Source organism: Lemur catta, chromosome 23 (assembly GCF_020740605.2).
Source record: "Lemur catta isolate mLemCat1 chromosome 23, mLemCat1.pri, whole genome shotgun sequence".
Classification (NCBI taxonomy): domain Eukaryota; kingdom Metazoa; phylum Chordata; class Mammalia; order Primates; family Lemuridae; genus Lemur; species Lemur catta.
The window spans coordinates 5,917,370-5,932,324 of NC_059150.1; the positions used below are offsets into that span (position 1 = coordinate 5,917,370).

The following is a 14,955-nucleotide window of genomic DNA, read 5'->3' on the forward strand; positions in this document are numbered from 1 at the left end:
GGGAACAGGATAGAGGGAGGTGGCCAGGGCCAGCCCCAGCAGAGCCTGACAGGTCAGGATAAGGAATGGAGAGTTTTCTCCAATAACAACACGAAGCACTGAGGGTTTAGGCAAGGATGTGATTTGATCCTAAGTGGGGTTTGGAAAGGTCACTCTGACGCTGCGTGGGGAATGGCTTGCCGAGAACGGGAGCGGGAGCGGAAGCAGGACTGGGACTTTTCCCCGCAGCGTATAGAAATCAGGCTGCTCACACGCCACGTTCTCACGGGGCACGACTGCTTTTCAGGCCAGCGCCACCCTGGGCAGCCAGAGCACAGTAGCACAGAAATGCTTGTCCATCCGTCCGTCCTTACCACTGACCGTGAGCTGTCTGGGTGCGACGCCCCTGGCTGGGCACTGGGAAGGCCATAAACTCTTTCTGCCCCCAAGAAGAGCAAAGAGTGGGGTTGAACCCAGATACCTCCCCCACAACACGGTGTGTGCTGCAGACCTGGGAGCTCGAGGGCTGTGGGTCCCCCGCCCTGCTCCTGTGCTCCTCCCGGGAGGGCCGTGGTCCCTGGGCTCCGGCTCCATGGCCGGTGGGGCCCCTGCTCTGATGTGACTCTCCGGAGGCTTCTCTGGGCTGGGCGGGCACCTTGGATATGTTCTGTTCCTCTGATTCCCTCCCCTCTGCGTCTTGTTTCCCACAAAGGGCTGCATTTCTGGAGGGGCTGCTTTTGTTCTCCCTCCATGGAAAGTAGAAGGGCAGGTGCGTCCTGGCCACACACAGCCCCGCCCAAACCCGCACCGCAGCCACTGGACCATCAAGACCACCACCAGACGACCCCCGAGCACCTGTTCTTTAGGCCACCTGCATGTCCCTCCAGTCTTGGAGGGGTCTGCCCACTTTGAGACAGGTCTCCACACACATCAGGCAAGGACAGACAGGGACTCGCTGTCACAGGGAGGGCGGGGCGAGTCCCCCATGTGGAAGTGGTCTGGAAGAGGCACAGAGTGACTGGAGGCCACAGCCCCGGCATCAGTGCTGGCCCGTCGGCAGGTACCCACGCTGGGCTTCTTTGCTGTCACACGGTACACGGTCCCACTGGGGAGACAGGAAAAGACACAGGACATCCCGGGCCTCCACCTGGTCTGGGACCCACTGGTGGGCTTCAGAGCCATGCCGGTGGGCAAGGACGCCGCTCTGCACCTGTGCGGGCCCGCGAGGGCATTCTTACAGCAGGGTTTTGCAGTGTGACCGCAGTCCCCTCTCCCTGAGGGGTGGCGTGCACACTCGTATTTCTTCACCCTGGGCTGACCCATGGGGAATCGTACTTGCTTGGCCAATCCCTGGCCTTCCCTCGGTCCCCCCTAGGCTGCGACCAGCCCTGTGGTTTGCAGAGTGCCCTGCCCCTTCCTAAGGGCCCCGTTCAGCCTTCTGCTGCTTCTCTGCTCCCCGTACTCCTCCCTCGCCTTTGCCTCTTTTCTGACCTTTTTACCTTGGCTCCTTAATTGTTTTCTTTTTGTCCCTTTAGCGGGGGTGGCGTGGGCCAGAGGGCTGCTAGGTGGTAGCTGTAGGCTCCAGGAGCAGCATCCACATGACACAGCTGCAGTGCTTCCCTCGCCTCTCCCTCCCACCTTCTCGCCCCGCAACTCACTCACGGCTCTACCTCCCGCCCTCCCCGCCAGCTTACACCAACAACCAAGCGGACATCGCCACCCAGGGCTGGTTCATCGGGCTCATGTGCGCCATCGCCCTCCTGGTGCTGATCCTGCTCATCGTCTGCTTCATCAAGCGGAGTCGCGGCGGCAAGTACCCAGGTGAGACGGCCGAGAGGCGCCGCCAGGTCCCCAGCCAGCTCAGGGACTCTCTTCCCTCCGTGACCCCAGCCCTTGCCAAGCCTAGAAACGCAGTCCTCTTGGCTGGTCTGTGCATCTTGGAGCTGCCAGCAAGCACTTGAGCTAATTAAGTTCACCCAGGGTGGGCGGGCGGGGGCCCCAGGAGGCTCCACAGAGGGGCGGGAAGGAACCCTGGCCCCCATTAAGAATGACCTTTCTTCTCCTTGACTCACCACCCATCTGCTCGGCAAATTGGCTTTTTTCAGCCTGAATCTCATTAGGATCCTGGGGCCCAGGGAGGAGAAAGGAAGAGAGGAGTTTTCTCTAACCATGTACATACACAGCGTGGGGAGCGGAGGGGTCTGGGCAGGAACACCACGCCCGTGAGAGGGGCTGCAGAGTTGGGCTCTCAGCGGGGCGAGGGTATAATCGCAGACACCTCTAACCAAGGGCCAGAAGCTCCCAGGTGAGGAGCTGATAGGGACCCCTCACTGGCCGTAAGGGGCTGTGGCTTCCCGATCCTCCAGCCCAGACGGACCAAGGTCAAGGACAAGGACCTCTGGCATTCTTGTTTCTGGAAATATTGATTGTTTTTCAAACAGGGGCAGGAGCCATCTGTCTGCAGTGGGTGGGCAGGGAGACGGGAGACAGGATAATGGATAACCCTGAGTGCAAGGTCCCCCTGGACAGCGGCACGAACTCGCTCCCTGCCCCCAAAGCCCCGTCGCCACACACGCCCCATGCTCCCCAGATGCCTCCTTTCCCCGTCTCTTAGGGGTCCCCCTGAAACTCGGCACAAAGGAGAGGGGAGAGGAGATTCTGTTTGATTTCCTTTCCCCTGCCCAAGTGCCCACAGACTCTCTAGGATTCTGAAGAGTTACGCCTCGATGTAAGCGAGGGAGGGCAGGAAATGACAGTTCTTTGCTGATGAGTGATGTTTCCTTCACCTTATCTTGTCGTGTTGAGACTGGACAGCCTGAGCTAGGTGAGCTCATTTCCCCTGTCCCAGGTAGAAATAGAACAGCTGATGAACTCGTCACATAAACTCTGAGCCTTCCTTTGCCCATTCAGAAAGTGTCCCATTCCAGAAAGTTCTTCAAAGCTAACCTCTTTCCCTCCTGCTACAGGGTAAGCCCCTGGTACATTGAAAAGACGAGTGACCCACAGCTCTCCTGGAGCCAGGAGGCCTGGCTTTACTCTCCACGCTAGTCTTTGTTCAGTTACTAATTAGATTAGTGTCACTGAGCCCAGGGCTATGCCTTCTGGCTCTGCATTGGGGAGAGCAGGGCATGCTTCCTACCTAATCCTGCGTCTGTGTCTTTGCTTCTCTCATTGACCAAGTACGAGAAAAGAAGGACGTTCCCCTTGGCCCCGAAGACCCTAAGGAAGAGGATGGCTCTTTTGACTACAGGTACGTGATGATCTTCCCCTGTCAGGTGGGCTGTCACTCTGCCTCTCTGACGGCGCCTTGGCAGAAGGCACGTGCTACGGAGCTTGCTTAGAGGGGATTCTCATCCTGATAGTGCCAGATGAGGCTGCTCCCCTGGGGGACGCTGCCCGACACACCCATACATCCATCTGACAAAAGGCATTTCGTTCGCTCACCTGCACAGCTCAAATGTACTGAGCTCCTTGTTCATGTCTTTCTACCTTTTGACTCTGAAAACGAGCCCTGGGCCCCTCTTGCCGTGAAATGAGCTCAGCTCTCAGGCTGTTTCTCTGCCTACACCCCCCCCTGAAGATAATGACCCAGGGGGCTGCATTGTCTTAAAGCCTCAGGAATGAAGGGGGGCTGGATTCTAGGCCTTTCCCCCAGGAACCTGGTGATGTCTTTGGGCTCTCGGCTGGAATAGGCCTTGGAGAGGCATCTGGCAGGGTGTCCCGTGTCCCAGATGAGAGGACTGAGGCCCAGACCAGGGGTGACTCTCCCAGCTCGCCATCCGGTGAGCTGGTTGCAGAGCTGGTTCCAGGGGCTGGAGCTCCGGCTGGTGCTGCTGTTCTACACCTGTGCTCCCCCCGCAGATCCGGGTGGGCCTTTGTACCTGGGCTTATGATGTTCTTACCTGTCCATTTTGATGACAAGTACATTTTTAACTCAGGCATGATGCAGGGGGGTCATGGAGCCTCATTCCCAGGCCAAGTGGCTGGTAGGGAATGTCTGGTCAGAGCCCTCCTTCCCCACCCATACCCAGTCACTGTCTGGTCCCAGGTCCCCTCGTCCTCCTCTGACCTCTCCTTTTCCTGCCCTGGGGCTCCACCACTCTGCCCATCAGCAGCCTGGCAAGCAGGGTCAGATCAGTGCGTGGCAGAGCCACTGCCCACACGGGAGCCTGTCTGGAGGCTTGTGTACTGTGACTGTCCCTCAAGTCCAGCAGCCTCGTGGGCCTCCCAAAAGGGCAAGAACAAGAAGCCCTGCCCTTCTCCCCTGGCTATCTTCAACCACCTAGCAAGGCCCAGCCTCCCCACGGGCTGAGAGCCAGTCCCTGACCTCTGTGGCTTCCTCCCTCGACCCTCAGTGCAGCCAGGGGGCAGCAGGGAGGACCTCCCAGCACAGGGCCAGGCAGCCCGAGCTGTGAGCAGCTGCTTCCTCGTGCACTTCTCCTCCCCCAGATGTTGAGGCTGGTCTCCGTGCTCCAGAGCACACACGCCCCTCTGCTTTGGCGCTGTGGGGCCTGCAGTTTCCACCCTAGAGCCCCCTCTCGGATGAGTCTAAGCATCCTAAACTGGGAAAAGGCTGCAACTAATACATCAGAGGAAGAACTGAGTTTCTAGGGGGACAGGCCTGGGGCAGAGGAGGAGTGTGGCTCACCTTCCCCATCCTGTGGCCGAGTTTCTGGCGGTGCTCCTGCAGCTTCTCCTGCATCTGTCCACCCGGACCTCCAGGGTGACTCGGAAGCCAGGCTGACAGTGGCTAGACCAGGGCCACCCTGGTCATTCGGGTTTCCTCCAAGCTCCCATTAGAAGAGGTCTGTTCTTTCCAGGCCTGGATGCCCTTTCACCCCGGCTGGGCCGTCACCGTCCAGGAGGTGCATTTAGCTGGAAGTGGTTGCTGGAAGCAGGGGAGGGATTCCTGCAAATGACATACCTCACACCACTGCGGGTGGGGCAGGACCCTGGGGAAGGGGTGCACATGAGAAGACTGGCACGTGGGGTGAGGAGCCTGCCAGTTGGCAAAGAGTGAGTTCCACTTCCTGCACAAACTCAGGGCGGCCCTGGAGACCCGCTTCCCTCGCACCCCCTCCCCCAGCACTGCCATCCGAGAACACAGGCCGCGCTAATGGGCGGCGTTCACTCAGCGCTTCGGGAGTGGGCTAATAGCTTCCCGTCCACCAACACTCAGCTCCAGCTCCGGCTGGCGGCCTCCCCTGACAGCTGCCTGCCCGGCACTGCCATTAGGAGCGAGAACACGCTGCCCGCTCTAATGGCAACTCGGCCAGTTGTTTTCCTCACACCCAAGAAGGACTGAGTGGGGGCTGGGGGCAGGGGAGGGTGCGGTGTGTCTGAGCAGACTGCCTGGCACCGCTGTGGTCCCACCTGCTGGGCCCCAGACTCCCGCTGGTGCCGGGTGCCGGCTGCCTCCTTCCTGGGAGCTCGGCTCCCCTCTGAAGTGCAGCCAGCAGCACCTGGGCCCCACTCTGAGCCCAAAGGGCAGAGAGAGCTTTCCAGCCAGGGAGGGGACGTGGCGCCTGAGCAGACGCTGGCTCAGGGAGCAGCCTGGGGCCCCGAGGGGGCTGGGCGGGATCCTCTGAGCCTTGCTGTCTGCTCAGGTGCCCTCATCCCTCCCTCCCTCCCGCACGCTCCGTCTGTCTGTAGGTCACCCAGATACCTGCGAGAAACGGCACCAAGATCCAGAAGCAGGGAGGCAGGGACAGCTTCGTTCCTTGCAGGCCTTTGCTTTTTGTCAAGGCAGATCCTTGCCCTGCAGTCACAGATCAGGGAAGGTCAAAGCTGGCCCAGGTCACAAAACCCCACAGTGACACCCGGGACTAGAGCCATCCTGTGTGGTCTCACAAGCAGTGGCTGTGCCTCACTGTGGGACGGCCGTCTCTGTCTGCTCCCCCCGCTGACAGGGGCCCAGTCTCACGGAAAGGACCCCAGACCAGGAGGGCAGAAGCGGGGGTCCCACTCCCTGCTCTGCACCCCCTCGCCACCTCTCCCCGGAGAAGACCTTGCTTGTCCTCTCTAGGTCCCAGCTTCCCTGCCGTAGAGCTGAGCTGGGTGATCCCCGGGTCCCGCCCTTGCTGAGCAAGAGGTGGCCACCCTGTCCCGCCCACCTGGGTTTGCGCTGGGCCGCGCCCTGACTCTCTGTCTCTCTCTGGCCAGTGACGAGGACAACAAGCCCCTCCAGGGCAGCCAGACGTCTCTGGACGGCACCATCAAGCAGCAGGAGAGTGACGACAGCCTCGTGGACTATGGCGAGGGCGGCGAGGGGCAGTTCAACGAAGACGGCTCCTTCATCGGCCAGTACACGGTCAAAAAGGACAAGGAGGAAACAGAGGGCAACGAAAGCTCGGAGGCGACGTCACCCGTCAATGCCATCTACTCTCTGGCCTAACAGAGCCCCACCCAGGCACAGCCACTACTTTGCAAGTGGGAGGAAGGGAGAGGGGGAGACAGAGCCACTGCAGACCCACTGCAAAGCCACCGCCACCTTCAGGGACAAGGGTTCAGTATGGGGGTCTGCCAAGCTGTGAGGACCAGTGACACCCACAAGCCCCCTCCCAGTGACCCCCCCCACACCCCCGGGTGCCACCAGTATGGGAGAGCTGGAGCAACCTGCGCTCAGCTGGAGGGAGCCCGGGTCCCCCGCCCCGTCTCACGCCGCCCCCGCCCGCCTTGGCCTCAGCACACGCTCACCCTTTTCTGTTGGTGACACCACTTTTCATTGTCTGTGTTTTGCTTTGTGCATCTTTCCCCTCCAGACCCAATGTCTCCATTTTCATTTCCTTTCAAAGACGTGTCCCTGGAAAAGAAAAAATAGGTGGACTCTCCCCCAGGAAACCGCAAAGATAGACAAAAGGATTGCTCCGTCACAGAACACGTAGAAATGCTATAGTATTCAAGCCACCACCAGGCCAACGTATTTCCGAAGGATGCCTTTCTCGCCATACGCCTCCCCTGGTCCCAGTCCCTCCGCCCCGGCCTCGTCAGTTGCTAAGCTGGGCTTGGCTCCTTTCTGGAAAATGACAGTATTGTTGGCAGGGAGAGGGTGTGCAGGCCTCCTTGCCTCTCTGGTTCGGTTGGGAGGTGAGTTTACCTCTTGCCCCTCGTTCCTGCCCTGCCCCTTCCTCCGGAGCATCCAGGACGCGAGCTGCTCTGACCCTGAAGAAGTTGGAGGAACACGAGTGGCCACTGATGGAAGGACGTCCAGTGACTGTGTACCTCAAGCAGAAGAAATCAGATGTCTGGTCCCCGGGGAACTGTGCTCACCTCTAGAGAGAAGAAAAAGGCTGGGTTTGGACTTCCTTCCTCCCCATCAGCGAAACCCAGGATGTCAGAGAGAGGGCCACATCCACTGTGTCCAGAGTAGAGGGCACTTGTCTGCCCGGTGTGGCCCACGCTGCTACCCTCAAGGAGGTGGAGCCCTGCGATGCAAAAGCTCTGCTGGTGTGTTTGGGGGTGTAAAGCGCTGCTCCCCCTTTCATCTCTAGCGGATACCATCGCCTTGGTCCATTTTGTATGAAGCTGAGACTCACGTTGGATGCGGTGTGTGGATGGGGACTTGCTGCCCCGAGACTGAACCAGTCTGTCCTTTCATTAGGGTACATACATATCAGGGGACCCCGAGGTGGCTCCGTACTGACAGTGCTGTGATGCCCCCGCCTGGGGAGGACTCGATGCTCTTCGTATGCCTTACGCAGCTCTGCTCCGTCCCTGGAGTCCCCAGGTCCCCAGCCCTCCCTGCAAGCCTTGGAGCCTCCGGCAACGTCCGTCTCGCGGAGAACGGGGCAGCCTATGCAAGTGTCCCGGCAGGACCAGAAGCAGCCACTCCTCACGTGCCCTCACGCCCTGCCCCCCTGGAGACACTCGCAGACCTGCAGTTCCCAGACCGAAGGTGCCGCCTGCATCCTCCCCACCTAATCCATTTTTTGAAACCAAAGGTACCTAGCCTCAGAGTCAGACGGAGAGGGAGATCTTGAGCCTGAGGGTGACCCTTTAGCTGTTTCTGTAGCTCGAGTCAGTTTCAGGAGGGTGACGCTGACCACCAGGAATGGATCGGCTGCCCACAGGCACAGCTCGCTCTGATTGGAGCCTCCAGCTGCTAAGCCAGGGGCCTGGGCAGGACCAGGGCTGTGTCCTTCAGTGACTTAATTAAAAAATCATTTGCCACATGTTTAAGCCACCAAGGTATTAGCAATGCTTGCATCACTTAATAATCATTCAGTTGAAGATCAAGCCCATAGACACACACACACACACACACAGGCACTGTCAGTCGGTAAGAAACCATAGCCCAGAGCTGAGCCAATAAGGTGGTTTGAACCTGAGAGTATATAAAGGTTGTTTGGGCCAAGCCCTGGCCAGGGCTGATGCCTGGACGCCCGAGGGGCAGCTCTGTCACGGTGAAAGGGGACAGGGCAAACAGCGGGCTCTGGAAAGAGAGCTCAGGGGGCCCTTCCTCTGGTTCTCCTCCAACACCTGCTTGGCTACAGCCGGGCACTCCTGCAGCCCAGGCCCACTGTCCCTGAAGGGGATGTCGGGGAAGGGTGCCTGTGCGCTGAATTAAAGACCTGGCCTTTCCAGAAAACACTCTGGATCTGAGCAGAGCAGCCAGTGTCTCAGGCACTCATTCCATACTGCACTGTACCTGCAGCTGAGCCCACTGCCCCAAGAACAGGCTCGTAGGGCAGGAAGGGACAGTCAGATGTCATCATGGCCATCTCCCTGCCTCTGGAAAGTCGGCCACACAAACTGATGACCGAGAAGGGCTCCTTCTGTCTTAAGGGTCTGGGGAACACCGAGTCCTCGGTCTGTCTACGCCTCATCCCAGCGTCCTGCCAGGCTCTGTGCCACCCTCCTTTGTGTGTGACAAGAACGATGTTGGCTCCTCTCTGGCTGCTGTCCTGTGGATGCCGAGAGCTGCTCCCACCACATGCCATCGTAACCCTGCAGGCGGAGCAAATGTGAGGCTGAAGAACCAAGTTTTCCCCAAGCAAAGGTGGCACGTGCTCAGAGAGATCAGACTCGTGGGGGTGTGGATTACAGGGGAAGGTGGCGGTCCCTTCCAGGAAGAGGAGAGTCCCTTTTCCCTGGAGCCCATGCCAGAGTCCAGCCTAGCTCAGGAGGAAGGCAGTCCTGCCCAGCACTCCCTGCCGGCTGGGTCTCTCAAAACACACCCACAGCGATGCCAGGAGCGGGCAAACCAGTGGTGCTTCAGCCTGTCTGGCTGGGAGGGAAGAGGGGTAGGCCATCTTGCAGTGATTCTAGACGTTCCGGTCACTGGGCTGCACTCCCAGCTGTGTGCTCAGCCGTGAGAGCCGTGGCTTCCTGTGCTCTCACTTATCCATTCATTCGTCTATTATGCATTCAGCAAATATTATTTGAACATGTCATCTGAAAAAAAGGCCTGAGCCCTGGGTACCATGGTGAGGGAGTCAGATGTGGTCCCTGCCCTCGTGGAGCTAACAGTCCTGGAACCGAGTCTCGGGACACAGTGGCCATCGAGTTGGGAGCATGCTGCCCTCCGTTGCTGAAGCCGCTGATGGGCACAAGCTCGAAGGGAGAGGACTTGGAGGGAGAGCTTGGTCTGCCAGGGCAGCAGGCTGGGCAGGACAGCGCAGCCGGGAACCACAGGGTGGGGTTGAGGAGCGCTCCCGCTTCCTGAGCCGCTGTGCTTTGCCCCCTGGGGCAAGCTGCTTAACCTGTCGGTATTTTTGCCTCTGTGTCCCCTGTTCAGTCCCTCCATTGAATACCTCTCTCCACAGAGGGACACGGCCCACCTGAGGGTGTGGGAAGGACACTGCTGCAGGGCCAGGGGACAGCTGCCTCCCACCTTGCCTGGGTTACGGCAGATGGGACCCATCTTTCTCTACCTTGCTTTTGAGGAGATGGTTGAATTTGAGCTAAAGGGAAGGCCAGAACGGCTGCCTTCCTGGCCCATCTCCTCTTCCCTGAGAGGTTGGAGACATCTGGTCCACACCCTTCCTGGCAAGTCCCTAGGTCTGGAGAAGTGACCATATGTCCGAAAGTCCGCCAGTGCCAACAATACTTGCCCTGCAAGGTACATCTGTGACCGGGGCCCCTAGAGTGTGTTCACAGTTTCCCCGACCACGACTAGCCTTAGGAAGAGGGTGGACACAGACCTGAGGATGCTTCTGGGTTTTCCAGTAAAGGACGAGCTCCCCTGCCACGCCCAGCGCCCAGGCGTGCGCACATACAGCGGACGGCAGCCCTGTCACAGCGCAGCACTTCCAAGAGGTGATGATCCTGATGACGTCGTCGTCTTAGAGAGGGTGGGTCACACGCAGGCCCCTGTGAGACGAGATACAAAGGGCCGTGTGTGGGTGCACGACTCGTAGGAGGGGGAGAGGCCTCCCAGGCTGGGCCCTGTTTGAGTGATTCTTGCAGGCAGAACCAGGGAGAAGGAGTCCAGGCCAAAGGAGAGGGAAGCTGTCCCTCAGGCACAGCACAGGCCGTGGCTCCTCTGGGAGCCCTGTGCTGCGGCAGGGCTGGGTCTTAGGGCGTCACAAACAGCCTGTTTGATGGAAGGAGTCGGATTTCACACATTTTTGTCTCAGCTTTATGAGGCTACCTTGCTAACCCTCCGAAGAAGCGAAGATTCTCAGACTTTCTGTCTGCTGGGGCTGGTGCCAGAGAATCACTTCTCAGGAGGAGGGCAGCAGGTTCCTGGGGTGCTGGCACAGGACACTGCTCCCTACTCGTGACATCGTGGTGTAGAGGGGCCTCCTGGCCAGCCCCTGCCAAACACACACAAGCCCAGGCTCGTGGTTAGGTCCACCTATTGAGCGAAGGATCTTGCCTGAGCTTTGCACAGTGGCTGAGGAGTAGGAGGTCCCTCATTTTAAAAAGAAAAATAAGACTCAAACCAATGAAGCAAAGAGCTTGAAATGTCAGGAGGAGACTCAGACCCTGGGATCCATAGGCAGAGCCCCCCCCATCCTGGGCAGCCCCGTCCTTACCTAGACAGGATCACCCCATGTGAATTCAAACCACACCCTGGGACTGTCCCCATCCTGCACAGCCCAAGCCCAGGGAAATGCCCTTGCTCTTCCCCGGCTGCTAAGAACAGCCCTTCCCAAGACACGTTCAGAGAAGGACCAGAGGGAAAGGATGACCATCTAGGAAAGCCACAAACCCCTCCAGTGTCGCAAGCCACACCCGAAACCATTGTTCCTCTTATCAATATATGAGTATTAAATGGATGTTCCATGATGGTAAAGATGGGAATGAAACAGGTACAAAGGCGTCTAGCTTAGGACAGAATCAGAGTTCAGCAGATGAAGGGATCACAGAGCTGACATAATTGAAATGACTTACTGTACAGTCGAGGACACGAAAATCCAGGGACTTGCTCAAGATCACACAGCTGGTAAGTTAAGGTAGGGTTAGGCCTTGAACTTGGGCCTTCTGACTCCTTGTCCAGTGTTCTTTCATCTCACCGCAGCTGCCTGCTTCGAAACAGAGGTATTACTCACGATCCGTCCTGCCGGCTCAGCACCCCCCACGCCTCTTTACCGCTCTCCCACGTCCCCCGTATTCCTCCCGAAAGGAAAGACAAAAAAGGATTTTTCTGAGTCCGAGATCGTTCGTCTGACAGGCTGTGGTTAACCCAGCCGTGCAGTTCAGGGCAGACCCAGGCCAGCGGGAGAGAGTGACAAGCTGACTGGCATTTGTTACTGTGAAACCTAGACCGTCCCCCCCGGAAAGGTGTCTCTTGCTTTGTCACACGCCGGGCCTTCCGCACGCTGTACTCCTTGGAAGGGAGTCGTGCAGGGGGTGTCTGTCCCTTCTGCCCTTGGCCGTGGGGTGCTGGGGGCAGCAGGGCCCGTGCAAGCCTGCCACCCTGGGATTTGCGGGGCGGCAGTTCAGCAGGTGTAAAGACTTCAGTGAAGCAATAAACACAAAAATCTGGGAGAAAATACCCAGAATTTTGTGCACTACTCTTGTTTCTTTTTCAAAAATGATGCAGATCAGATGCCGCTGACCTGCTCTCTTTTTCTGATTCGCAACTGCAATGTCCTCAGTCAGTGTCGTCCCCCTGCCCAGGTCCCCAGCTCTTCCCCAGCTTCTCCGCACTCCTCTTGAGCTGAGCATCAGTCACCTGCACCGTGGCCACCTTCTGTTCTGGTCCCACCCTCAACCTACGCCAGACCCCGGAGGACCTCTTGCCCTCCCCCCGAAACACAACTCCCCCCACCATTCCAATTTGTTCTTATCATCGGAAAAATATTTTCCCCAGTGTCTCCGTCCCTTCCACGTACCCACACACCCACGAATGGGTCTGATCTTTTTTCCATTGGTTAAACATTTAACTCTCCATGGCAGACCTTGTTTTAACCCCTCTCACATCGTGTTCCTCCCTTTCTGTGAGTTATTTTGCATTAACCAACTTTGTCAGTGACAGATGCGTATCTGAGGGTGTCACACACGACCTTCAGCAGGGAAGACTTCTGGGCCGTGGAGGACCGTCTAATACATGGACTTATAAACTGACTGCATGAGCAATGAAAAGGCCAAATTATTCAGAATTTTTTTTGGAATCACTGTAAAAAAAACTGATTTCTTTTTGTATAGAGAACACTAAACGTATAATAAAAGTTGTTCAAAATGGACTCTGGCCATGTGATTTGTTCATTTTCCTTGGTTAATGGGTGGGACAGGGATGTCAAGGGGTTAATGACAGAAGTGAATCAAAGGGCTCTTCGTGGGTGCCAGACAGCACACTCTTAATGGCATTCTGCCATCCCAGCCACCATCTAGAAGTGGTCTTATTCTGGAAGACTCGTTTGCATAATTTGTATTTTAAACGTAAAGTGACTGGTACAGGAATGTGTACTGTGTACAGTCATGGGGGCACCCTCTGATTCAATGTGATATATGTGCACACGCACCATTTAAACAGTGCCATGTTCCAGCCGGGCGCGGTGGCTCAGGCCTGTAATCATAGCATTCTGGGAGGCCAAGGTGGGAGGATCACTTGAGGTCAGGAGTTTGAGACCAGCCTGAGCAAAAGCGAGACCCCCGTCTCGACTAAAAACAGAAAAAATGAGCTGGGAGTGGTGGTGCACATCTGTAGTCCCAGCCACTCGGGAGGCTGAGGCAGGAGGATCGCTTGAGCCCAGGAGTTTGAGGTTGCTGTGAGCTAGGCTGACACCGTAGCACTCTAGCCTGGGCAAGAGAGTGAGACTCTGTCTCCAAACAAATAAATTAATTAATAAAATGAAAGGTGCCATGTTGGAGCAGTTGGGAGGAGAGAGATTTGCAACGGCACTTGTCTCCCAGCCCCGTACTGCACCCTGCCCTTAGATAGGAGAACATTAGCATATGCCCGCCACTGTGCCTGGAACAAAACAGACATTTAATATTGTTGAAAGAATGAATAAAACAGCTTACTACAAACCAAAACCCTTCTCAGTCAACTCAAAGGAATCTCAATCAACAAGTAAACAGGAAAGGACGAGAGAGAGAGGGCCGTGTTGGCTGAGGAGCAATGATAACTGTCACCGCGCCTCTTGATACTTCGGCCGTGGTGGTGCCGATTCCCACTGGGGCCTGGCCGAAGAGCATCGCCCAGGCAGGTTGTGAGGGACCCCAGACATTGTAACCCCCTCCCTTTCCTCAGGGAGGTGAGGGGGTCGGGGAGAAGGCAGGGCTGGGAGGCAGCTCCGCTCCTGTGGAAAGATGACTGATACAGGCACAGGCAGTAGTGGGGAGTAAGGACAAAAGGATTCCTGAAGACACAGACCCAGCCCTCTCAGACAAAGCATCGTCAAGAAACTATCCAGCCCACCTGTGTTTACTCTCCCCTCCAAAGTCCTCAGAACAGATCATTGACTGGAGGGGTTATCGCTTCATTAGATTCAAATACGACACCTCTGAACCTCCCTATTTACTCCTTGGAATATTAGAAAGATCCTTTCTCATCACTTTCAAGTTCACAGGCTGTATCTGTAGTTCATCCCTCACATCCATTTGCACTGTCTCATCCCTAGTCCAAGCCCTTGTGGCTTGAATTGATAGTATCCTTGCCTCCTGTGTTGCCCACTCCCCCGTGAACTGCAGCCAGAGGGATCTTCTAAAACATAAATCTGATCATGTTGTTTCCCTGAAACCTTCATTTGCTATAATAAGATAAAAATCTAAACCCCAGGGTTTGGCAGGTTAGACCTTTGGTGATCTGACCCTCACCTCTCCAGCCTCATTTTTCACCACTCTCCAAATGTACCCTAAGTTTTAGCCATCCCAGCTATTTCCAGCTCCTCTGATACACAAAAATTCTCATATTCCTCAGGTTTTTAAATTCAATTAAAAAACATGTATTAATAACTCACTCTGTGCCAATTAATGACATAAGTAGGATAGAATTCTAGTCCTCAGGAAGCTCAGACTGTCATGGGAGATGACAGTCAAGCAAACAAAAGCAATGGTAGAGTGTCCTGGGCAAAGGGCTCAATAAATGTGGGTTCAATGAACAAATTATGGCCGAAAGGTGGGTCTGCTTGGAACACTCCTCTTGACCTTTCCCACACCCCCTTCTTCTGGATAATTCATAATCACTGGAGTTGACCTTCCTGCAGCACCTGATTCCAGACTCTTTACTTCCCCATTCCAAGCACCTCTAAGCCCCTTTCTCTCGATAGACCATCCCTCTTAGACTCCTTGAAGGCAGCCTGAGTGACGCTGTCTTCCCTGACACCCCTGCGTGCACACACACACACACACACACACACCCACACACACACATTTGCACGGTCTGATTTAGATCCCCTTGCTGTGTCCCTGGAGCACCTATTTATGTCTCATGAGGTTTGGCATATGACATTTATTGTCTATTTTTTTTTTTTTTTTTGAGACAGAGTCTCACTCTGTCCCCTGGCTAGAGTGCAGTGGCATGATCATAGCTCACTGCAACCTCAAACTCCTGGGCTCACACGATCCTCCTGCCTCAGCCTCCCA

The 14,955-nt window shown here is 56.5% G+C and overlaps 1 protein-coding gene across 1 annotated transcript in view; it reads left to right on the forward strand.

The window, feature by feature from the left end:
• The window catches only part of NFASC (neurofascin), an 83,263-nt gene extending 75,103 nt beyond the window's left edge, over positions 1 to 8,160 (forward strand). Inside the window, exons 28-30 of the mRNA XM_045536327.1 lie at positions 1,669 to 1,800; positions 3,160 to 3,229; positions 6,142 to 8,160. Of these exons, the coding sequence (XP_045392283.1) occupies positions 1,669 to 1,800; positions 3,160 to 3,229; positions 6,142 to 6,373 (434 nt within the window). The 3' untranslated portion in view covers positions 6,374 to 8,160. The remainder of the gene's footprint in view (positions 1 to 1,668; positions 1,801 to 3,159; positions 3,230 to 6,141) is intronic.
• The last annotated feature ends 6,795 nt before the right edge of the window (positions 8,161 to 14,955 follow it).